Source organism: Hirundo rustica, chromosome 3 (assembly GCF_015227805.2).
Source record: "Hirundo rustica isolate bHirRus1 chromosome 3, bHirRus1.pri.v3, whole genome shotgun sequence".
In the NCBI taxonomy this organism is placed as follows: Eukaryota; Metazoa; Chordata; class Aves; order Passeriformes; family Hirundinidae; genus Hirundo; species Hirundo rustica.
In genome coordinates, this window is record NC_053452.1 from 91,724,036 (window position 1) to 91,748,001 (window position 23,966).

A 23,966-nucleotide genomic window follows, 5' to 3' on the forward strand; every position below is an offset into this window, starting at 1 on the left:
TGTAAAGCAGAAAACAGGCTATGAGTGCTCATCATTACTTTGCATTACTTTGCAGCAGTTATGTTACCACCTTCAGTCTTTACTCCTTAAGAATTTGTTCACCAGAAAGCACTTTGGGTCACCTAAAATCCTATCTATTCTTTTTAGGGCTTGCTCCTTGGTTCATAGAATTTCTTTGTAGGCTGCCTCAACTAGTTCATCAAAATATGTAGATATATATGAAAAATTTAAAAAATATAGACATTTTAAAGTTACAAACTGTTTTATTTAACTGGGGTGATTCCATTTGTAAGCAGAGTTAGTTTAACAGGAAGAAAGCAGATGCTGAAAATAGTTTCTAAAAATTGAAAATTTCCCTGTTTTAAAATATGGGACTTGTTATATTGAAACCTGAGCATATTAACCCTGATGGTCCAGATGAGCAGTGCTTATATGAATTTTTCTTCAGTCCCACAAGCAAATATCCTTATTTTACATGTGATATAAAATCGTTTTATGCTTTTGCTCTTAAACAGCTTTTGATAGCTATTAAATTCAGAGTTTTTTTGAACCAGAGTTAGAGAATGGTTTCTGAATTGAAACTATCAGTGTTTTAAAATACTGCATTTTGATTTTAGACAATCCTGAAAATACGCATTTTAAGGTGTTCTGAGAAAGGGAATTGTATTTAATCAGAATATCTTTTCAATTGATAATTAGTGGTGCTTAAGCTTATGAAGAGCAGTTTTGATCTCCTATAATCTGCCCTGTTTATTTCTTACTTCTTATACATTTGTGGGTCTGGTTGTGGATTGGCTTCTGGAGTTACCACCTCCCAGCCCAATGGCCAGACCAACTGTCAGTTACAATTGTTTTCAGGTTATAAATATGCAAACAAAGGACAGGGAATGAAAAACAAAGGATTTGTTTATGTTACATGTGTGAGAAAAGGCAAAAACTGCTCCTAATATTGTACAGAAGCTAAAGAGACTGACTCCATCTTATGAACAATCAAAAGGCTTTAAAAAACTCAGAAAAACCAGGGTGGCACTATAAAAGACATTTACAAACTGTCTGAACACAGACTTTCATGGGGGAAGGTGTTCATCTCAATCTGACCATGCTGATTTCTGGAAATAGACTTGCAGGATTGATAAGCATAACAGAGCTGCCTTTAATCCAGCTGAATCTGGTATTTTGAAAAGTAAAGAGATATCATGTAAGCTTTAATTAAGGCCAAATGGACTGGATATTGGCAGGAGAATGTCAGTTTCCCTTCTCTCTTTTAACAAATAGATTAAGACTTAATTTCTAAAACTTCTGGTCAGCTACCACAGTATTGTTTTAGAAACAATTTATTATGACTCTTTCATACTTTAATGTACAGGTTTCCACTTCAAAGCTATTTATCTTCCCATAAGCACTGGAACAGCACAAATAATGAAGGAGAAATAAATCGATACCATAGACCTACTGTAACTTTGTGATCTGGCAGTTATGGTTTATTTTCTCCTGCAAGTGAGTCATAATGTGCATAAATGGGCATTCTCTGAACGTAAAAAAGATTACCACAGTATCTCAGAATGAGAATCAAAAAGCTCCACTACATGAAAAATTGTATCACTTGCTGAAGAACTTACATTATTTGAAGAGCTTGTAGCTAAATCCTATAACTTTAATAACTGATTAATGTTTCTGAAATATCAGTTGTAGTTTTTGCGGTTGTTCTTTGTAAGGACATAATTGCAAACCAATTAGATCATCTGCACCTTTGGCCAGTACATTATTTTTCCTTACAGTAGATTCTTGGGTGCGTTTCAGGCAGCCTTTTAGCTGTGAATGGTGAGAGGCCCTTTAGATCCACTGTGCAGGAAAACAGACTCTGCTCTCTTTTTCTTTCTATTTTACTTTTGTATTTGCTAATAAGTCTAGCACATTTTCTGTGCTGTCATTGATTTTTTTGTTTGTTTGTTTGTTCTGGGGTTTTTTTGTTGTTGTTGTTGGTTTTTTTGGTTTTTTTTGTTTGGGGAAACTTTGCTCATCTGCATCTTTTTAGTTTTATGTCCTGAGGAACTATGAGAGACAAGCTTTTAATTCAGACAGCACCATAGGCTTACAGGTAGTTGTGTAGTCAGTCTTGTTTAATCAAATGGTTTTGCATGAAAAGCTTTTCCTGCGAAGTCAGTCTTTTCTGTTCCCAAACACATTTTTATGATCTTCTCTAAAGTCTTTCCAGTTTGCCTGTTATTAATTTTCTTGGAACACTATAACTGGTCAACAAAACATTTCTTCCTCTGAGAAAAGTTTTAGGCATGTATTTATATTACTATATGAAGCTGATTTTAGAGTAAAACATCTAATAAAATTTAGTTTGTTGTTTGTGGGCTGGCTAAGTTGTTCTAATACTTAATGTTAGTTTTAGTCCAGAAAAATTGAAAACAATTCCTATGAATATCTTCAATCTTACCAGAACATAATTGTTTACCTGGTATTATCCAGTAAAACTGTTTACTCTAATATTTTGGGAAGCGAACTTAAACATGGCTTATTTTCAGTCATTTCTTAAATGTTATTTTTATTAGTTTTGTTTAGAGTACCTTTGTTTTTTCCCTTTAATTGCTACCTCTGTTTATATTCTGATACATGAAGAAAAGATCAATTAAAGGAACTCTAAAAAACCTGAAAGTAAAAAGCATAAGTAATGAAAATACATTTTTTCAATTAAAAATATAATTTAGAACCTGAACTTATTAAACTGTCTAGTCAAGAGAAAAGCATGGATAAACAAGTGTAAAGATAAAAAACAGTATTTGAATCTCAAATGGAACTCATTTTCATGAATATTATTAATCTGAAAGAAGCAGTTGGAGTGATTGCTTGCCCTGGAAGCACTCAGCAGCCTGTGTGGTCACAAAGCTATTTTTTATTACAAAGAATATTTACTGGGGAAAAACCCAATATAGGGGGGAGAGTAAATTATAAGAATCTATGTAGTGATCACTTGTGGTTAACAGGGGTAATAGTTTATCAGTCTGCTGACAGAAATTTAAAAAACGCACCCATTTGTCAATTTTGAACTATGAACCATGTAGATGGCAAATCTGGACAATTTTTGAGTATTCCATCTCGTTTCACTCATGAAAGTTTGGAACAATTTGCCTTGTCTTTACAATACGTACAAGAAAATTAAGTAAGAAATGAGAAAAAAATAAGCACTTTACAAAAATAATCTGGTGAGACTGACTTTACTTATACAAGCAGATATGGAGTTCATAAGGTGTCAAAAGCCTCACATAATAAGTAATTTCTGATCATCCCAACATATGTTTTAAAAGATTATAGAACACTATTGCAGCTGTATTACCTAGAGTTTAATATTTGGTGACCAACTGAAGGCTAAATCCTTTATGATGCATTTTCTATAAAAGCAAGGATGAGCTATTTCAACAAGACTTTTGGAATAAAAATGGGTAATAGTTTCACATATACATTAAATTCCCTCTGCTACGGGATGCCTTGCCTGGGATTTAAGTTGTTATAAAGTCTGCAGCTACTTTTCTCAGAAAACTTTCATAGACAGAGTTGATAATTCAGCTCTGAAATGCTGCTCTCATTCCAGGAAAATACATATTCCTCAGTAATACTGTGGCCTTGTTATTGTTAGAGGAAGTCTTTCTGCTCTGTTTTGATACAGTCATGTAATGCCTTCTCTGAGACCTACAAGTCTGGAATCAGAGCGATGCCTGATGCTGACTTGTGCTGCAGAGACAGCTGCACAGTTCCAGTAAAAGACCATATCCCTACCTGCAGCAGCTGCCAAAGGCAGAGCATATGATAAGGAAGAACATCTAAACAGTTAACAGGAACAGTTAACAGAGCAGGAAGTTGGACTCTCTTGGTATCCTATCTCCCAATAGCCTGAAGCTTGGGAATTTTTAAAGCTGGATTTATAACCTTTTATTTAATGATCTTGATGGATTTTTTTTCCTCTGTACTGTTTGAGAACATCATGTTTAGGTAAAATACACTGCTAGGGGCTCTGAATTATGAGAGGGCCTTGGCAGATGATGGAGTAGCAAATGGAGGAAAGTGTAATGAATTGCAGAAACAATAAACATGGCTACGTGTCTACACAGTTACAACAGTTTCTGTTCTTTAAGCTGTAATGTATTTTATGAAAAGAGTTTGAGGACTTGTCTTGTAATGCTTTAGATAGTTGTGCTTTAAAGATTTTCTGCAAGAAACTACCACAAGAGGTCTGCAGACCTTTCAGAGTGATTTCCTAACGCCAAGTTAAATTTCCCTTTTGCAATTGAGTTACATTAAGCTTAGTTATATCACCCTGAATAGTTCTTTTTACTTAGTGTTTACAGTCCTTGGATATCTTTAGACCATTACTGTTGATCCCTGGTTCCTTCCCAGCCAAAATGAGCTTGCTTACTTCTCCCTTTGTCTTTCCCAAGTAGTCCTGTGTTCACGCCTTTCTTGTTGATGTTGTTCATTGACTCCAAAAGCTCTTCATTATGGGAGTGTGCAGTGCAGTTCTCATTGCCTTATCCATACATCCTCTATTTTTATTTTTATTTTATCCTTATCAGATGGGATATGCCTATGAATGCTGTCTGAACTTCTGTCCTTTAGGTGTGCGAATGCATTGAATATGTACTTCTGAGGTTTCCTCTGCTATTGCACCCAGAGTTCCTTGGAATTAATACTTATCATATGTCCTTCTTGCTCAATTTTTTTCCTTACTCAGGCAAACTGAGTTTCTTTTTCCAGTAAGGATGATGAGAGTATGGCTAATTTTTGTGGCTGTTATATAAGTTCTTTGACCTAAGAAGTGTGTTCAGTCATTTCCCATAGAATTATTTGCAAGTTATTGCTATTTTCTTTAAATTCCAGAGTTTTATTTTGTCTGTGATTTTTTTCAAATACCCAGCAATCTGGGACAAAAAAACCAAATCTCAGTGTCCTGCTGTTTATCACTTTCCTTTTAAGGATTTTTAGGCACTAGAAAATGATCAGTACTGTTCTCGCAACAGTAAACTGAGAGGTAGATTTTGTGTAAGCCTGATTTCAGATGAACTGATGTAAAATAAAAACTGATAATATAAACTGCTGTGGAGTTCTGCTAACTGACAGCATTGATGAAACATAATAGGTGGGATTCACTTTAAGACACCTACATTTAGTATTTAAGTGGGTATAGAGTCACAGGTGTCTAAATTCTCATAATAGTCAACAAGTATTTAGCTAATACCACAAAAGGTATGTTATATAAAATACTATATAAAGATTATATAAAAGATTATATAAATATTTATAAAATATTTTTATGCTGACTTGCCCACACTGCAAGACAATTAATGCCTCCAAAATATTTTGTGCCCCTGTCTTCTAACACTGGGTGAGTGTCTTAGGAGTCTCAAACTGCAGGAGCTGCATATATTTAGGCAACTGAATTCTACACTGAATATAAAATTCAGAGTTAGCTATACTTCTCACACTATTTGTGTTTTCTCAAAACTTCATGAGAGAAGACCAAGCTCAGATGAAAAACATTATTTTTGGTGGCAAATTTAGTGTGTTCACCCTATTTGAAAGAGAACCATCAGTCCTGACCACATCAGTTGAAAAGGGAATTTTCACTTCTGTCCCTTTTACTTCAAATGGCAGCTGTGTTGGCACTGCTATTCTTGCAGATGTACTCCTACTGAGGGCTTTGTGATTAGGGAAAGAGGATTTGAGCTGACTTTAGTGCAAAACATTTGTAGGCCTTAGCATGTAGATTGATGATCCATACTGCAAAAGAAGTAGTGATACAAATAAATAGAAACTTTATATGAAATCTGTTTTTTTAAATTATTATTTTATAGAAGGTGTTTTTTAACTTGCCAAAAAAAAAAAAAAATTCCTGTTATTTGTACCAGATAGTGATTCTAATTTTTGTGACTTTCTGTGAATTTCCTTTTCAATCTTTTCTCTTCCAGCTTTTCATTAAAAGAACACATTGACAATGTGTTTGATTTGTATTGAAATCACATTACAATATGTAGCCCTGAGCTAAATATTCAGTTTTGTTCTTCTGCTGTCTTCCATTCATCTTGTGATTTCGAAATTCAGTTCAGCCAGGAAATTGTCCTCTTCCACTTCTTCCCCTGCTCAGTTAGAGGGAGAAGGGAAATTGCATTGCAGAGGTTTAAATTATGAAATAAAGTTTCATTTGTATAGAATTATATCCTGCAGAAAGTCATAGCAATTTTTTTTGAAAGAAAAAAATTAATAAACTTTTAGAGGCATTTTTTAATTTGGTGATTTTTTTCAGCTATCCAGGAGGCCTGTAAGCACTCTGAGGATACTATGCCATTCAGAGTTAAAGCTGATTTTGCTAGAACTGCCTTGAGCACTAAAAGTAAAATGCTTGATAAAGGATCCATGTACGACAGAGACCTAGAATTCTGTTTACTTCTATATTAAACATTACCAGCTGGCTCATTGGGCAACTGCTCAAATGTCTTTTGGGAAGAGGGCACAGTAAGGACTCTCTTGTATCTAACCCAGCAAATAATTTTAGCTCTGTTTATTATTCCTAGGAAGCTCTGACTGATATAAAGAAGAAATCAGACAAACACACTGCCCGCCTTGTACCGAAAATGTTCTGTTAGTTCCTTTTCACCAGTGTGGAAATCACCTTGAAACCCATTTGGAAATAGGATTATTACTTCTCTTAGTTAAAATCAGGATCAAATTCTGGGTATTTGAAATTGGGTAGCCCATTTAATGGGATTTATCAAATTTAGTTTTCTTTGCCTGTTAAAATAGCTGAACCAAATAGCCTCAGAGTATTATAGAACAATTTCTCATATTGTTTTATATGTTTTTTTGGAAGCTCATTTTTCCACTGTGAGGACATGAGCTTTTAAATGAGTTTTTAAATGAGCTATGTAAAATTCTTATTCTTCGGTAACATGCCTCTCTTAAAGGATTCTTTAAAACCCTTGTTAATTTTGCATGAAAACTGGCTATCTTTGCTATCAAATCTACCAAAATATAGACATATATTTTGGTTTCTGTAAAGGTTCTCTTGTTCTGCCAATGTTGATTTCTAGTAAAGCATTCCTGAAATACTGTTTTTAACTCATGAATTATTTAGTATTTCTTTTTGTAGTCCCAGTCATTCAAATTATTGTTTTATTTGTATAGACTGTTATATACCTTCAAGTACATAGCTAAATGCTTAGTATCAAGAATGGAATTTTTGTTATGTAGAGGTATTATAAAACTAGCTGGATAATGTATTAGAACATACCTCGTTCATTAAAACTTATTTCTGTAACTGGATAGAAGCCTTTGAACGTCTTGGCATGTTTCAGCTATTTTTCTTAAGAGAGAGAGAAAAAAAGAAGTGTCTACATATGTGGATTCACTTTTTTTTGTTTTTTCCAGTGGAAAATAAAACAATATGTTGGTTACGCTTTTGTGTAACAATTCTAAAATAACTGATTTTAGCTAAAGTCTGGAGGCTGAGAACTTCAGCTGCAGATATGAAAGCTTTTGAAAGCTGAAATCTAAATCCCGAATGTATGAGTGTGATAGTAGTTGCTAAAATCTGTGAGTTAAAATTATAGGGTTGTGAGAAAAGTTCTCTAGTAAATAGGAGGATTTTTTTTTAATACATGTTTGGAAATTTGTTGCTTTTGAATATGTTGCTTTTGAAAAGTCACAAGTCTTGGTTCTTTTCCTTAGGGATACCAGGGATCAGCAGGAACTCCAGGTATCCCAGGAACTCCAGGGATTCAAGTAAGTTCTATTTCATTCCTAGAATTTGAATATCTGAGACAAATCCTGCCAAGTCTCTCTCAATATCTTGTTTGTCATTGAGAGCTGAGGTGTGGATAATGAAGAGGGCTCAAGGGATGTCATGAAATCAGAGGCCATCCTTGGGTGGATTGCTTTGAAATTCCCATGACTTTGGGGTTTGTAGATAGGTTGACAATTAGACTGTAAATCTAACCAGGGCTAGCTAAAGCCTCTAGAAGATGGACTTAGCTGCAGCTTAGACATTTTTATCCTGATTCAGAAGCCAAACAGTAGTTTCTTCAACTTTTCTCTGAATCACTAGCAGTGATCTGAAGTCTTGTCATGGTGATGATGGATTACCCAAGATTCACATGTCCAAAACAAGTTTTCAGATAAAGCCCAGATTGATGGAGGAGAATTATTTTTCTTTGTTGTATTAATTTAGTAGTCCTTACTGAGACGGTTGTTGGAAACTTGTGCTGTATTTTACTTGTGGCATATTCAGTCTGAATGATAGTCAAGGATTTACTCATTTGTGGAATTAAATATCTGAGAGCCTGCTGGGGCCAAGACCAAGCCTGCAAAGTGGCATATGTGGAGGCTGTCTAATGGGCTATTAGAGGAGACATGTCTGGGCTCACACACTGACAGGTTGTGATTTTGAACAGTCTAGTACAGCTGTGTGACATTCTTTTTTTTTTTTCTGGGGTGGTCTTTGGTTAGAACAAAAAAATGTCTCAGTGTTCCTCAGTCATGGATTATCATAGTGTGTCATGTTCATCCATGCTGAGTACACATTATGCTTAGTTCTGCTTTTGTGTCCAGTCACCAAAGTGCTGGAATCAGGTAGCTGACACGTTGGTCTCTGGCCCATGTTGTGTCACATTTCTGCGTCTATCAGATTGTATTAGTATTTGAGCTCATGTTTATTTCTTTCTCAATCTAGGGACCTCGTGGCTTGCCAGGTATCAAGGGAGAACCAGGAAAAGATGGGGCGAAGGTAAAAGAACCCAAACAAGAATAATAGATAAAAAAGCTTTTACTCTTACCTTTTATAATTTTTGGTTGCACAGGTAATAGTATCAGTATTTTCACATGAGTGTTCTGTGAGAATTGTTTGCTAAGAGGTTAGTAAGAAAGGACTAAGAATCCTAAATTTAAATTCTGAATCTGTCCTTTATTTAATAAAGTTTATATAGGCTTTAGAACTGCCAGTAGTAACTTTATTTCACTGAATGACATATACTTAGAAGGTGTATCTAAGTATGGGTATCTGGAAGCACAATACTGACATCTGTCAGAGTGGTTTCTTTTTAACTCTTTTCACCCTTTTTCTCTTTAAGTGAGTATCCAGATGACTTAGGTAGGAATTCCTGGATGGCACTTTTTAATCAGAAAACACTGACTAATTGAACCCATAACTTTTTGTGGAAAATTCTAGATGAGGTGTAGCCATTAGCTTTGAGATATAGACAGATGGGGAAGCTTACATGTAACTGTTTTCTGGCAATCAGGATAAACTTGACTCTGGATTTTATGTGTACACAGTGAATAGACTGCCCATTGGCTGCGGCCTTCTCTCACATTTCTGCCCTATGTTTAGAAAATTTCTAAGCTGATTGTGATGACAATTATTTTGGCTTTGATTCATTAAAACCTGAAAGCCCTTTGTGTAAAACAAGCACTTATTTTCCCAACAGATCTCAGAATTTCTTTCTAAAGTCCCAATAAGTAGATCCTGAAATTTGTCACTGTTCAGCAGAATTCTTAAATTTATGGTTAGAGCTGAAAAATTGCTTATGTGTTCTGTGCTTTATTCATCTCAGTCTAATTGATTTTAGAAGTTAATCTAATCAATCAGTCACTATTGGGCTATGTGTAGAAATTAGGATGCTGTAATTGCCTCACAGTGCAGTGTAATTGCCTCTATTGTGACAGATAGAATACTTCCTATTGCTCAGTCTAGCCTTGTTTAAAATGTGCCAAGAAATAGGGCTTCCACCACTGTTTTAGAGAACATTTCCATTGTAAAACAGGTTTTACCATTAGGATTTTATTCCTGGAAATTCTGCCCAAATTTTCATCTCTTTATTTCATCCCATTACTTGTAAAGCTACTCTAGTAGCTAATTTACGATTTTTTTTTATTTCCAAATGTTTTAGTTTATCCAATAATTGAACCACCACTTCTGAGTAGAAATCAAGACTCCACTCTTTTTCATTAAGAAGCAATGGATATATGAAGTGTTAATTTTATAACCTTTGATGATTTTTGAACTCCATTCCATTGTCTGCTTTTAATATTTATTTGTTGAGAGATATTGTGATAACATTAACCCACAAGCTGTCATTCCTGTGGTCATGTTCCTGCCTACTGCAAATATATGACAGACCTTTCCAAATCTGCTTAGGCATGAATGGCTTTGATAAACAGCACTGAGACGTTGTCCTGGTTTAACCCTTGTCTGAGAATATGAAATAACTTTCTAAGCATAGTTTGCTATTCCTTCTATCTGATTGAAATATATTAAACAAATTGAAATATATTATTCAATATAAAAGTAGATATTAACTGAAAGAAAACATTCTGATTGTCCAAAAATGATTTTGTGATTAGCTGTTTCCTCATGTGAAGTAGTCTACTGAACCAAGCAACTAAGATTGGTTTTATTGTTTCAAGTCGTGACAAGTTGTAATTTAGGATTTTATTGTTATTGCTCAAGGGAACTTACAGACAAATTGTCAGTTAAATATCTTCAGTACCAGCAGAAAAAGTCTGGAATTCCTGATACCTGACATCTTTGAGAACAATAAAGAGAGCCGCTATTTTGCCTTATCTTTTCAATTGCCAGCTGCTTTTACCTAAGTGGATTCATTCTTCCTCCGCAATAAGAACTCATTTGTCAAATTGCCAAAGTTGTTTTATAAGTGTTTTTAGGTTTAATTTAGTTTCCTTTTTAGAGCAGATGTTAATATATTATTTTTTAGAACTTCACTCATCCAGATTAAGCTGGTAGAAAATTTTATAAGGTCATAAATTGCTGCTTTCGAACCCCCATAAGACTTACTAAAAAAATGACCATAAATTTAGTTTAAAATTTAGTGATTAAGGTTTTTCTTTGATGTAATGAATTTTGTTTAAAAATAAAAAAAGTCTTATCAGTCATCATACCAATATTATGAAGTTGATACAGTGATATATTACATCTTTCCACTATTTGTTGATCATGAGAATATGAATGTTGTTGTACACTATTACCACTATTTTGATACAAGGATTTAAAGTATATTTGCTGTTTCAGGGTGACAGTGGATTACCTGGTTTTCCTGGATTACATGGGATGCCAGCACCAAAGGTTGAAATTAAGTACTTCTTGTTACAATAATCCTGTGTTTCAGCTTGCCTTGTAGTTTTATTTAGAGAGTAAACAAGTCTATGTACAATACTATTTCACAGCATTTGATGAACTGCTCAAATTGAATAGATATGGAGGTGATATTTAGGGAATATACATGCCATGGGACTTCATTACATAGATATCAAACGATAGAAACGACCTGTTATTTAATTTCTGTTTTGCTCTATGGGATTTTGTATTAATTTGATTTTACTACTACTTAGAGGATTCTTCATCACAAATAATGTTTAAAAAACCCCAACAATGATACGATTTTCTTGTCATTCTACTTGAGTTTCAGCATTTTGAAGAACAGTTCTGATCTCTCACAGTGAGTTTAGTTTGTGTGTGTTCTCCAAAACCATTTCCCCTATATTTTTTGCTCATCTATGTTAGTACTCAACTGAATTTATCTCTTAGTTTTTCCAAATTTGTGTTTTTAACTCTTCGAATAAGGTCTTCAAAAAAGTCCAGCCCTTTCCAAGGAGCTGAATTTTCACTTAGGTTCCTGCCTATATTGAAGCAATGAGAATCATAAAGGGCCTTCCATAGAAATTAGAAGCCTTAGGCCTGCAAGCTGTGGATTGTCTCACCATCGGTGTTGGATACTCTGGCCTTCTGCTCTAGGAAAGCTGTGCAAATACAGGATTTGCATTTAAGTCTTGGGCATATTTTTTCTATCACATGGAGCTCTTTGCCTTCTTTGTGTCTGCTATACATATATACTTTCTATATGTAAATATATCTTCATATAATTACTTCTATTTTAAAAATTAACTTGCTCACATACATTTTGTCTAGGGAGAAAGAGGTCCTAAAGGAGATCAAGGAGTGCCAGGAATATATGGAAAAAAGGCAAGTGGCTTTATAAGCATAAATTGCAGCAAAATGCTATTGGTATCTGTGATGGGGTCACCTAGACTGGCTGCCTGGTGCAAACCCCCAAGCACCTCTCTCAATCTCCCTTCTCATCAGTATGAGGGAGAAAATAAGATGGAAAAGCTTGATGGTCCAGATAAGAGAGATCGCCAGTTACTGTCACAGGCAAAACAGTGCTTACTTGGGGAAATTATTTTAATTTATTGAGGACTAAAATAAGTTTGGATAGTGAGTGGGAAAAAAAAAAACCAAACAACAAAAAACCCCCACAGACAAACAAACAAAAAACTCCACAAAAAAACCCCCAAAACCAAAAACAATAAACCCATGAAAACAACAAACAAAACCCCAAAAAACCCACAACAACAACAAAAAAACCAACAAAAACAAAAAAACCCAACAAAACCCCGCCAAAATCAAAACAACAACAAAAAAACCAAACCCCAAACAACTAAACCCCCTTCTCCTCCACCCGCTTTTTCCCAGGCTTAACTTTCCTCCTTTATGGATAGGAAATGGGGAGCAAGGTAGGGTGGTCTTTAACAACTTCCCTCTGCTCCTCCTCCTCACACTCCTCCCCTGCTCCAGCGCTGCTCCTTCCCATGGGCCGTAGGCTGTCAGGGCAAACCTGGTCTCGCATGGATTCTTCACAGGACTGCACCTTGCCTACCACAGCTCCACCACGGCCCCCTCCAAAGGCTCCAGGGGAATCTCTGCTCCAGCACGCTCTTCTTGGTGTCTGCAGAGCTGTCACTTTTATCCTCTTTCCTTATTTTGTTGGTGTCATATTTCGGTTCCTTGTTGAACACATTCCCCAGCCGCGCCCTGCGGTGGGCAGTTGGATCCGGCTGGAACTGGCTGTGTCTGGCTGGGGCGGCCCTGGTATCACCCGTCACAGAGCCCCTGCATTCCCACTGGGAACCCGGGCATGGGAACCCCAGATGATGTAACATTTTTATAACATTCATATTCACAGAAAATGTAATTCCTTATTTTGAGCTCAGAAAAATGTTCACTGCTTTTACTGGATGTATTTACATTTAGTAATGTCAAACTCAGGTTCTGCTTATTTGGGTGTTTTGAGAACCTTTTCATTCTGTTAGTGGATTGGTGTAATTCGTCTTCACATAGCACAAAATGCATGCATTTTTTGTAAATATGTCTATGGGGTAACATGCCATATATGGGGCATATATGTAATATGTACACCCTGTATATGTAATATGTATACCTATCACATATGTAATAATTATATTGCAAAGGAGTCTATGCTTTTTAGTACAGATGTACATATAGCCTAACAAGAGAGAGGGAGAAGAGTTAGGAGAGGGAGGAGAAGAACGCATGAAAGGAGTGAGGCTGATAGCAGATGGGAAGAGAGATGTTTTATTGTGTAATTTTTGTAAAGCAGAGAGTATAATTTGGCCATCCAATGTTACAACTATATTTTCACCTGGCCTTATATTTTCTTCATATATTTAGTCTATGAGTTTCGAGTAATTTGAAAGAGGGTCTGTGTTAACAATTCTGTAGTTTGAAGCATATTTTTGTTTATGTAATGGAGATGTAGTTACTAATTGGCAACTGTCTCAGTTAAGAAGGAAACAGATTTTCTGTACTTTTTCAAAATAAGAAATAAAATACATGAATTATTGGTTAAATATATTGAATTTGCAGCATAAACATTGAGCACTACTTACTTTCCGCTTGCTGTTTTTCTTAGGGTTCAAAAGGAGAGAAGGGTGATACAGGATTTCCAGGAGTGCCTGGGCGATCTGTAAGTTTTCTGAAGACAATTTGCTGTTAGCTTTTGCTTATTAATTTACCTGCTGGTAACTGTTAAATGTTGCCACAGGGAGATCCTGGCAGAAATGGGAAAGATGGATTACCAGGCAGTCCTGGCTTCAAGGTATGTAGAAATGTATATTAATATCTTGATAAAAGTCTTCAATAGCATTGCTCATGGTGTAAACATACCGAGTTTATTCTGTGGAGTATTACTGGAAATCAAAATAATGTTGTTACTAGGAGATGTGGAAGTTTACTGCAACAATGAGCAGATTTCATTGTTTTCAATTGTTCTGTGAGCAGAGGCAAAGCTTTTGTTAAGAGTCTTAGTGACCATCCTTTTGTGTGGCTTGTCTCTCTCACTGAGCTCCCGGCTCCGTTCTCACCCCGGCTAGCTCGAGAGACAAACCACAGTTGGAAGGATTTCCCTCAGGGTCCTAAAAGCCAGGAGCGGCCGAGAACCTTTCCCTTAGCAGAGAGAGCAGGGCCCCATTGATGGCAAAGGAAGGTCTGCACTAGATCCAGAGGTGAAACCAGGGCTTTTTTCAGTCTTTCTTCTGTGGTCCTGCCCCAGCCCAGGTCAGGAGCCCCATCCTACTCCCCGAACCAAGAGGGCTGGGCACCTGTGGCTTCAGCTCATATCCCGGAAGGGGCTAAAGGCGTGGACAAGCCAATTCCCAGTCAGGGATAAGGTGGGAGTGGAACAGGGTTGGATTACGTTCGGGGAAGGGGACGGGGGAGATGGGCTGGGGGAAGGGCAGGGACAAACTTCAGGATATTACATTTTCTAGGAAACAGGGGGATACAGAACAAAACATTATAAAACCCAATATAAAAATGAAATACAGTATGAAACCAAATAATACACAGCAACACTTTTGTGTTTCCCTAACCCTATGATACTGTTAAAGAGACTTATATACAAGTATACACTGGAGAACATAATTGCTTTTGAAGGGAGCTGCAGGAAAATTAGGGGAAAGTACCTTCAGTATTGGATTTATGTTTTTCTAGGTGTTTTTATTCTCTTCACTATGCAGTGCTGCTTGTATTTAATATAGAACAGTTTTTCAAGTCAACTCAGTATGTGTCTACTGTAAAGAAGGCAACAGGATCTGGTATTTCTATAATGTATTGCAGCACTGGACATTTTGCTTGCTGAATTGTTGTTTTCATTGTTCAATTTGTGAAAACATAGACTTCAGTAGTATCAGTTTTAAGTTCACAGGGAAAAGGTTTTAATAATATGTTGTGTAAATACTCAATTGAATAGGTCTGAAGAAGTTTTTCAAGAGCAGCTTTGTTCCTATAAGTTTTTTGGTTTTTTTTTTAATAATAATGAAATTATCAAGGGTTGCACAAGATTAATGTGACTTCAGGGTCCAAAAATGCAAGTGTACTTCTGAATGCATTTGTCTAAATTCATATTGCTGTAGTTGGAGATCTGGATTTTCTATTTTGTGACCATGCTTGTCTAGTGCAGTTGGGGATGCAGCTGGCATGTCTGTGACATCTGCTGTAGCAGGGACATATGACACAAGACCAATGAGAGACCTAAAACCTTTCCAGCAGCAGCTGTCAATGAGGTGGATTCAGGGTAATGCCAGTGGAGTCTGGAGAGTAATTCAGCTCAAGAGAAGGCAGACTCGTAGGCATCAGTTTAGTTGTGCACATAAAAAGCCCCTGGTGCATTTGAAATGCATTAGTGTCAAAAACATCCTCAGGGAGCTGAAAAATATGACATAAGTCCCATGGACAGCCAGTGCCTTTCTGGAGTGGGAGTAGACAAGATACCATTTGGTATCTCAAATATGACCAAATGTCTGTGTGTGGGCAGTGGAATTCAGCTCCCGGTGTCTGGTCAGCTAAATCAATCCTCCATCAATTATCCAGACTAGACTTCTGTTATCTGTGATATGAGCTTGGTTACCTCCAGGATTTTATTTCAGATGAATCCTCTCTTATTTTACATGTGTATGGGTGTGTGTACACATATACATTCATATATATTTACATGTATATATATGCACATGCACAGATATCATTGCTAAGTTGGAGGAGAAATTCCTTCTCTGGTACTTCAGAATGTAGGAAAAAAAATAGATATTAGATTTTTTTTTTTCCTCTGGTATTTGATAACATGGACAGGTCATAGCTGCAGTTAACATAAACAAAATTTGAACTGTCACTGGTGGCAATTCAGAGTGAAGCCATGTGTTGCTAAAGCATTAATTTGGGGAGCACTTTCATATGTTTTATGCTTGTAAGCAACATGCAGAGAATTCAGTATATCTTGTGAATGTGTATACATTTAAACTGAAAAACATTTTCTGGACAATTTTCTTTATTACTGTAGTACCAATAATATGACGGACTCATTAGGTTTTATTAATTTTATAGTATAATAGTTAATAGAAGCCATATTTTTCATTCAAATGTTTTGTTAGCCTGACTTCAACATCTGCTTTCTATAAAACACTGCTTCATTCTGGGTCTATAATCAAATTCAGAACAGTAACAAACAGGCTGTCTTTGAAGGAAATTTCTATTGGAGCTTTCCTGGTTTTCTACAATATTCATTTTGGGGAAGAATGTGGAGAAAACACATGGTTTGAAACCCAGATGCTACCCATTGTTACTTTAAGTCCAGCTTTTATAATTTTAAGTTAATTACTGCTAGATTATTTTATACTTCGGTGTGTGCATATATCTATCTACATCTATCTATATCTATATATCAGTATCCACATATATATATATATATATGTATATATATCTTTCCCTTTTAAAATGTGCTTTTGTATCTGGAATTATTAAAATTTTCTGAATATGTTAGTATCACACATACTTCGATAAATATTTGATAATTTTTGCTGCTGCTGTATTCTGAAGTACTTAAAAATATTTTTTCACGCTATTATTTATAGTAACAATTTGACTGCAACAGTCTGTTATTGTTTTATGCATTTTCTACCAAAAATTGCTGTTCTGAGTGAAAAGAAAATTTTCTCTCATCTCTTTTTGCAAACTGTTTGATAGCTGTCAGACACAACATGAGGGAATATTGGATTGATGACATTTCTTGCTGTGTCTTAAACTGCTAAGAGATATTTGTTTGATGAAGTCTCAATGCGTATGGGTTTGAAATGTTACTTAGATTAAAAATATTATTTACTATTTAAAATAATTTTTATTATGCAAATAAGGTTGCTTTCTAAAAATTTTTTTTTTAATTTTAAAGGGAGAAGCTGGGCAGCCTGGATCTCCAGGCCTAGAAGGACATCGAGGAGAGCCCGTAAGTGATTAAATTGCTGACATATCCTTATAACTGATTTTGTTAATTTTGTTGGGTTTTGTCTTTTTTATTTTTTTTTTTATTTTTTATTTTTTATTTTTTATTTTTGATAATAGCTATTATACTTCATGTTTAATTTATATTGATTTGAATTCGTTGATTCATTTTTTAAAAAGTGCTTATTTTCTGCTGTTCATCTTTAAATTTGATTTAATTAAAAGACATTTTAAATTTGGTTTAATTAAAAGAAATAAACAAGCCCTTAAAGTCAAAGATGCCTTAAAAGATTCTTCACCATATCACTGTTGTATATACTGAGGTATATATATATGACTTCCGTCCCGTTGATGTTGTGATACAGTTAGATCTTAATAATTACTTACTTGAGGAAAGATTCTGGATGGGTTTGACTCTCATTTCTGCTACATGGTGTATCTTCTTTCAGATACTTGTTAATCACACTTGCAAAGTCTATTTTTTCTCTACGTACCACTGCCTTTCCTCTGCTCAGTTTTACTGGCCTTTTATTTCCTTGCATCTTCTTACGCTATATTATCTGTATCTCTGTTCTTCTTGCTTAGCTGGGGATCATGCTGCTTCATTTTTGCTTTGCTTGTTTCCAAAGACATTGTTCCTCTCCCGGTGTTTGGGCACCTCATTTTACTTCCTCTTAATATCTGATAGCCAGGCTTTGTCCTCCTTGTTTCCTGGTTTGGCTCTTCCAGGCCAACAGACTGCTTGAAGCAGATGAGCCAAGAGAGCAGCTTTGAGTGCTGAGAGACAGCCAGCTGTCTTCAAACCATCAGCAATTCTTTTACAGGCCAGGAGCAGTCAACAGAGCTCAGTTGGTGGAGCACTGCCTTATGGATGAATTATGTTCTGAATTACATTTTGAATTTTAAGATGGAGATACAGCTTTATACAGTCAGAAATTTTTGTGGTACTGAATGTAATGGGAGGCAGTCTGAGTTACATGATACTGAAATCTGACAGAAAGTTTTGATAATAAGGAGTTGGAAATAACACTTCCAGCTGAAAAATTCTGAAAGTTTTTCATTTAAATTTTTAATATATTCACCAAAACCTTCTAAAACGTTTTGAGTAGGCTGCAAAACACTGAGAAATCATGCCCAAGAGACTTTGTTCCCACTTGTCTGACTTAAGTGAAAAACACACATAATTCCTCCCTTGGCTTTATTTTTTTCTCTTTTTCTGCCCCGAATAACTGTGTGGTGTTTTAACCTTTTACAATCTGTGGTGTCTTCATATGTAAGAAAGACTGGAAATGAATGTTAATTAAATATCATAAAATACAACTGAAGAGAGTTTCGGTATATTATAAGTTGGTACACCATAACAAAAAATTAGTTCTATTATTTTCCCTAGCCTTGTTTTGTCTCTTAATTTTTACAAAAGAAATGTTAGTTGATCATTGTGATTTTTTTAAAAAGATAATCTAAGAAACGGAAGGGAAAAGATATTTCTAACATAGAGAGAATGAAATATTTAATACTTTAAGAGCTCTCTTTCTAATGTGATGGCATTTATTAAGTATGGTTTAAAATTAATATAAATTCTTCACAATATACCATTTTAAACAAAAATGTAAACTCATCACTAAAGTCCCATAATTTTGCTTTAAAGAGGAATGAAGCGGTAGATTTAAGACATTAAAAGTATTAGGAAGTCTTTTAAAATCACCGCAAAATACTATAAAGGGAGACTTCCAAAAATATAAACAACTACAAAAATTTAAACAATCCTAATAGAGCAACTTAAATTGCATATTATGCTTCATTTATAATCAGTGGAGGTTCTGAAGAGGAGAGTATACATGCTGACCATGAAATTGCCTCAAGGTCACCATTAGGGAATGCAAGACACTGGGTCATCCCTGCTCATCTGCCTCTATTGCTGATGTAGCACCATCCTGCATGAGCAAACACAGTGCTGCCATCTATTTAGGGCCTGGAGGAGGATCAAAGAGCAGAGCAGTTCAGTGTAGAAATGTTGGGGTGAAATTGTGTGTTTGGGTTGTGGAAAATGAAACCTATCCTCAGCTTTGAGGTATATGGGCTCCTCTGTTCAAGTAGAGGGTAATTGGCTTTCACCTGCTACAAAGTGAGCTGGATTTTGGGCGCTGTGAGTGATGTCTTGTGCAACTTTCTGCTTATGTTGTTTCTGTTGTCCCCCAATGAGTATTAGAAACATAAAGTGTAAGCGCCTCCTCTTGGCTCCCCTTCTGGGGAATTCAGCGTGAACTTCTCTGGTGGGATACCCCTATAGTTAGGGCTCTGGTGTGGAAGAGAGAGATTCAACTGTGCGGTGCCATCCCTGGGATAGCCAAATAGGCTGCTTAAGGTTGTGTGGATACTCTACCCACACAAACATACACACAGACAGTCTTTATTTCTTAGCCACATCAGTGTTACACATGGCTTAATTCATTTAGTTGATGTGTGGTGGTGTGTTTTTCTTTATGCATATTTTTGTAAACCCTTTTGAATGGTTTGTTCCTAGTTCTCCCCTCAGGTGGATGGTTTTACCCTAAGTTTTCTCCTCCCTCACCCAGTTGTCATTCCCTTCCGAGACCCACCTGTTACCTCATCTACATAATGTCAGTCCTCCCTATTCCCTGCCCTTGGTTCTGGAAGGTTCCCTGTCAGTCCTTGTTGTCCCAACCCTCTGCCTAAACCCCTCCCAGGAATTCCATGAGGCCCCGTTGGTCTATGTCACCCTTTCCACTCCCATTGTCTTTCCTATAGGTTGTCATATTTTGAGCCCTTCCCTAATCTCCACCTTGTTGTATCCCTGATTGGTTGAAGAATTGTACCCTCCCCGTGTACCTCCCCCATTTAAAAGATGGTGCAAGACTCTGGTTTTCAGGTTTTTTGTCACTGTACCCCTTGGGCAATAAATTCCTTTGAGAAGCACACGAAAGGCTCCTCCTTGTTCTTTGCCCTGATCCGAGACTCTGTATCACCGGCTGCCATGAAAGCAGGGACAGCCCTGCTCTAAACCATCACTCGGGTCAAAGCTGTGACCTGGGGACAGCCACATCTGGCACAGACCGGGGAGTGAGAGCTAGCTCAGGAGGTTTCCCTAGCGAGCTGCATCACTGATGATTTAAAATAATAATCTTATGATCCCTCTTGCTTTAACAAATAAAAATAACATGGTTGTGAAATGAATATATCTTGATACAACATCAAAGGAGCCACTGTCTAGAATGAAGAGCACAGGTGAACTGCACTCTCATTGCATCTAGCCTTTGAGATGTGTCATTATTATTTGGACAGAATATATTTGTGGTATATTATTACTTTTACTAATCCTCAAAGTTACAAACAGAAAAAGTGAGTTGTAAAGATAAGTAAAATTTCAAGAGATGTGTTTGATTTCCTTCGGTACTACTATTTGGAACTTCAGTTAACCAAACTATCCTGGTTCCACCCACTCTGTAGAATAACATGTGACAGTATGGACGGAATAATTTTGATAGGATTTGGTAAAGGTACTAATCAAGCTCATTTTCATGATGACAAAAACAGGCTATGCTGTCATTTAAGCAGTCTCACTGATGACAGGCTGTTTTGATGAATACATTTTCTGGGGGAGCCAAATGTCTATAGAATAAATCAAGACTTATTTGAACTTAATTTCAGCCTGACTATCCTTTTTAACATAGGTAGGGCTTTTCAGAATTGGGTTTCAGTGGAAGCTCCTTGTGTTTGCAATTATGCAGATGGGAACTCTGAAGTGAGTGCTTGTGGGTAAAGCTGGCAGGACATTTATAGCACTCTTCTAGGCCTAGCATATGCTCTCCTGCCACAAGTAATATGTCTGAGCATTTGCAACTGCTCATGTTTACTCTCCAAAAATCATATTTTTCAGAAATACATCTGCAAACACTTAAAATGGTACAGTTTCTCTCAATATTTAGGTCACATTGCAAGACCTCAGATGTGGCCTCATTTGTGCCAGCAACAGCAGCATAGCATGACTTTCAGCTTCTGACCTGACTCCCACTGTTAAACCTATGCTTCTGGTTTGTCTGTTGATCTTTCATAACTCCATCAGGAATGCCAGGTGTAGATCAATGCATTCTCTGAAACAAAAAGGTATGTTATACGCTAGGCAATGGTAGCAGAATTCTCTTTGAAACATGTTCAGGATACATTACAAGGTACAACAGAAGTTGTATTTTCTTCAGAATGCAGAAATCCTGAAAACAAACTGGTATAGCCATATATAACAATATGTTTGGAAAGCAAATATAAAGTTAATGTAATTCTACTGCATCTAATAACTATGCTGAGATAGGTAGAAACAGGAAAAAGGAAAGAACAATCCTGAGTAATATAGTAGTATGCAAACAAATTTTGGGGTTTTTTTGTTACTATTATTTGCCTCTCTGTGTCATGTTATGTTTTGCTTGATTCTTCCGATGTTGATATTATGTTGGTTTGTACCAATTTTGGGTACTAAGATGCCATTTACCCAACATTTGTATCTTGTATTTGCATTTACATACTGAGTTATGAAGTACTTAGGATAAAAGCAAACCTAAAACCTCTATTGTATATCTGCGCAGTCGGCCTTGTGAAAAAATTCCTTTGTGAAAGTGTCACTTTATTTTTTATCCACCTAGTCTGATTGTTGTATTTTTACTTTCAATCTCTTCATAGATGAAAACATAAAGATCCTGTTGTATTTCCAGAGCTCAAAAGATCATGTGTTTTGCGAATTTATTACTTGTGGAAATATTCCATGGAGCACTAAATACTCCTTCAGATTTTATATCACTTCAAATTTGGCCCTGCTATAAAATAGCATTCTCTTTGTACTAGTCTTGAAAGAAGAAATTATTTCCTGTCAGTTTTTAAGAGAAAACTGATCAGGAGACTCAACAAAGTGGTTGGTGTGAGTCTATCAGAGTTCTTAGTTTCTGATCTGATATTCATGCTTTTCTACTAGTCTTGAGATGCCTTGATAGTAGGACCTGAACTCTGATGGCCTACTTTTCAAAGGCATCAGCATTACAGCCATAAGGGATGTAAAGACTATCATTTTTTCTGCAAATGATGTCTTGTGGGTCTCAAAAGAACACCTATGTCTTTTTGAAAATTCTGACTTTTACCTGTAAATAAGAAAATAAGCTGTGTTGGAGTCCAGGGCTTTCCTTTGGCTGCCCTGGAGGGTCAGAGACTTGGACAGGGGCGTCTGGGACCCTGGCCCAGAGCCCAGAGGGACATTGGCTTTGATCTCAGTCCATGGGAAAGGCTTCCTGCACTGCGGGAAGGATTGCAAGCCACAAGAGTGTGAAAGATAGTAGTTTAGCTTATCACAGGGTGAGGAAACAGTAGATTTGGGGTTTTAGTATTGAAGTGAATGGGGGCAAGATGGAGGATTTGGGGCGTTGTCTCCTGCTTCTTCTTTCTTCTTCCCTCACTTCATTTTCTGCAGTGATGGTGGCACAAAGTAGTTTAAAGAGATTGGGTCAAAGTAGAGATGACCTGTTTAGTATAAGTGATAGGTATTGGCAAGTAATGATAAATAAAGAATACATAGCAATTAGTATAAAAGATAGCGACAGCCCAGTGCGAGGAGGAGTCACCAGATGCCTGAGCAGCTGCACAGACCTTTGTTGGGCACTGAGAAATCTGTAAGATAAGAAACAATAAACGAAGCATGCAACCTTGAAAAATCAGAACCTGAAGACTCTGTCTCTTTCTTGCGTTTGGCTCAGAGCTTTGCAGAGGGCAAAAAGACTCTAAAACCACCTGAATCTCGGAGCTAAAAACCCGAGAAGCTGCTATTTGAGTGGGATGATTTTTTCATACATAAACAGCTGATAGTGATGATTTTTGTAGGTAGATGCCATGCATCATTATTTCTTTACAAGAAGATTTGGTTAGTTGAATGCACTTTTTGGTATTGTTTCTGTATTCCTTCCTGCTAATACCTAAGTTGTTGAAGTAGACAGAACAGAGTCTTGCTGATGACTTTCAGAGTGCTTGAGCTATGTAACAGATGTTGTTAGTTTTGTTCTCACTCGAGAAGGGGAGAGATGACAGCTTTGACTGCACAATACTCCCAGCAATCATTTGTTAATTACATAGTGCTGTAAGCTGAAACACATTTTTTAGACTGAATGCAGGGGTTTTTGTCAAGTATAACTTCTAAGTAGCTGTATGTATTTTGAGCAGACTTTATTTTCAACCTAGGTTATCTTCATTCTGACTGACAAGTTAGTTTAACTAAATTCATTCCATACTATAATTACAGGAGAGTTAATTGCTGTTAAGAATCCCAGAATCACAGAATAATGAGATTGGAAGAGACCTCTAAGATCATCAAGTCCAACCTATGCCTTAACACCTCAACTAGACTATAGCACTAAGTGCCATGTCCAGTCTTTTTTTAAACACATCCAGAGATGGTGACTCCACCACCTCCCTGGGAAGACAATTCCAGTGCTTTATTATTCTTTCAGTGAAAATTTTTTTTCCTAATATCTAACATGTACCTTCCCTGATGTAGCTTGAGACTGTGTCCCCTTGTTCTGTCAGTTGCTGCCCGGTGGAAGAGACCGACCCCCACCTGTCTACAACCTCCCTTCAGGAAGTTGTAGAGAGTAATAAGGTCACCTCTAAGCCTCCTCTTCTCCAGGCTAAACAACCCCAGCTCCTTCAAACGTTCCTCATAGGGCTTGTGTTCCAAGCCCCTCACCAGCCTCGTTGCCTCCTTTGGACACGCTCAAGCATCTCAACGTCCTTCCTGAACTGAGGGGCCCAGAACTGGACACAGTACTCAAGATGTGGTCTC

General features: G+C 36.6%; 1 protein-coding gene across 1 annotated transcript in view; it reads left to right on the plus strand.

Annotated features, from left to right (window-relative positions):
• The window catches only part of COL21A1 (collagen type XXI alpha 1 chain), an 80,385-nt gene that overhangs the window by 25,612 nt on the left and 30,807 nt on the right, over positions 1-23,966 (plus strand). The window contains exons 11-17 of the mRNA XM_040058694.2: positions 7,726-7,779; positions 8,726-8,779; positions 11,081-11,134; positions 11,978-12,031; positions 13,779-13,832; positions 13,911-13,964; positions 17,085-17,138. Of these exons, the coding sequence (XP_039914628.1) occupies positions 7,726-7,779; positions 8,726-8,779; positions 11,081-11,134; positions 11,978-12,031; positions 13,779-13,832; positions 13,911-13,964; positions 17,085-17,138 (378 nt within the window). The remainder of the gene's footprint in view (positions 1-7,725; positions 7,780-8,725; positions 8,780-11,080; positions 11,135-11,977; positions 12,032-13,778; positions 13,833-13,910; positions 13,965-17,084; positions 17,139-23,966) is intronic.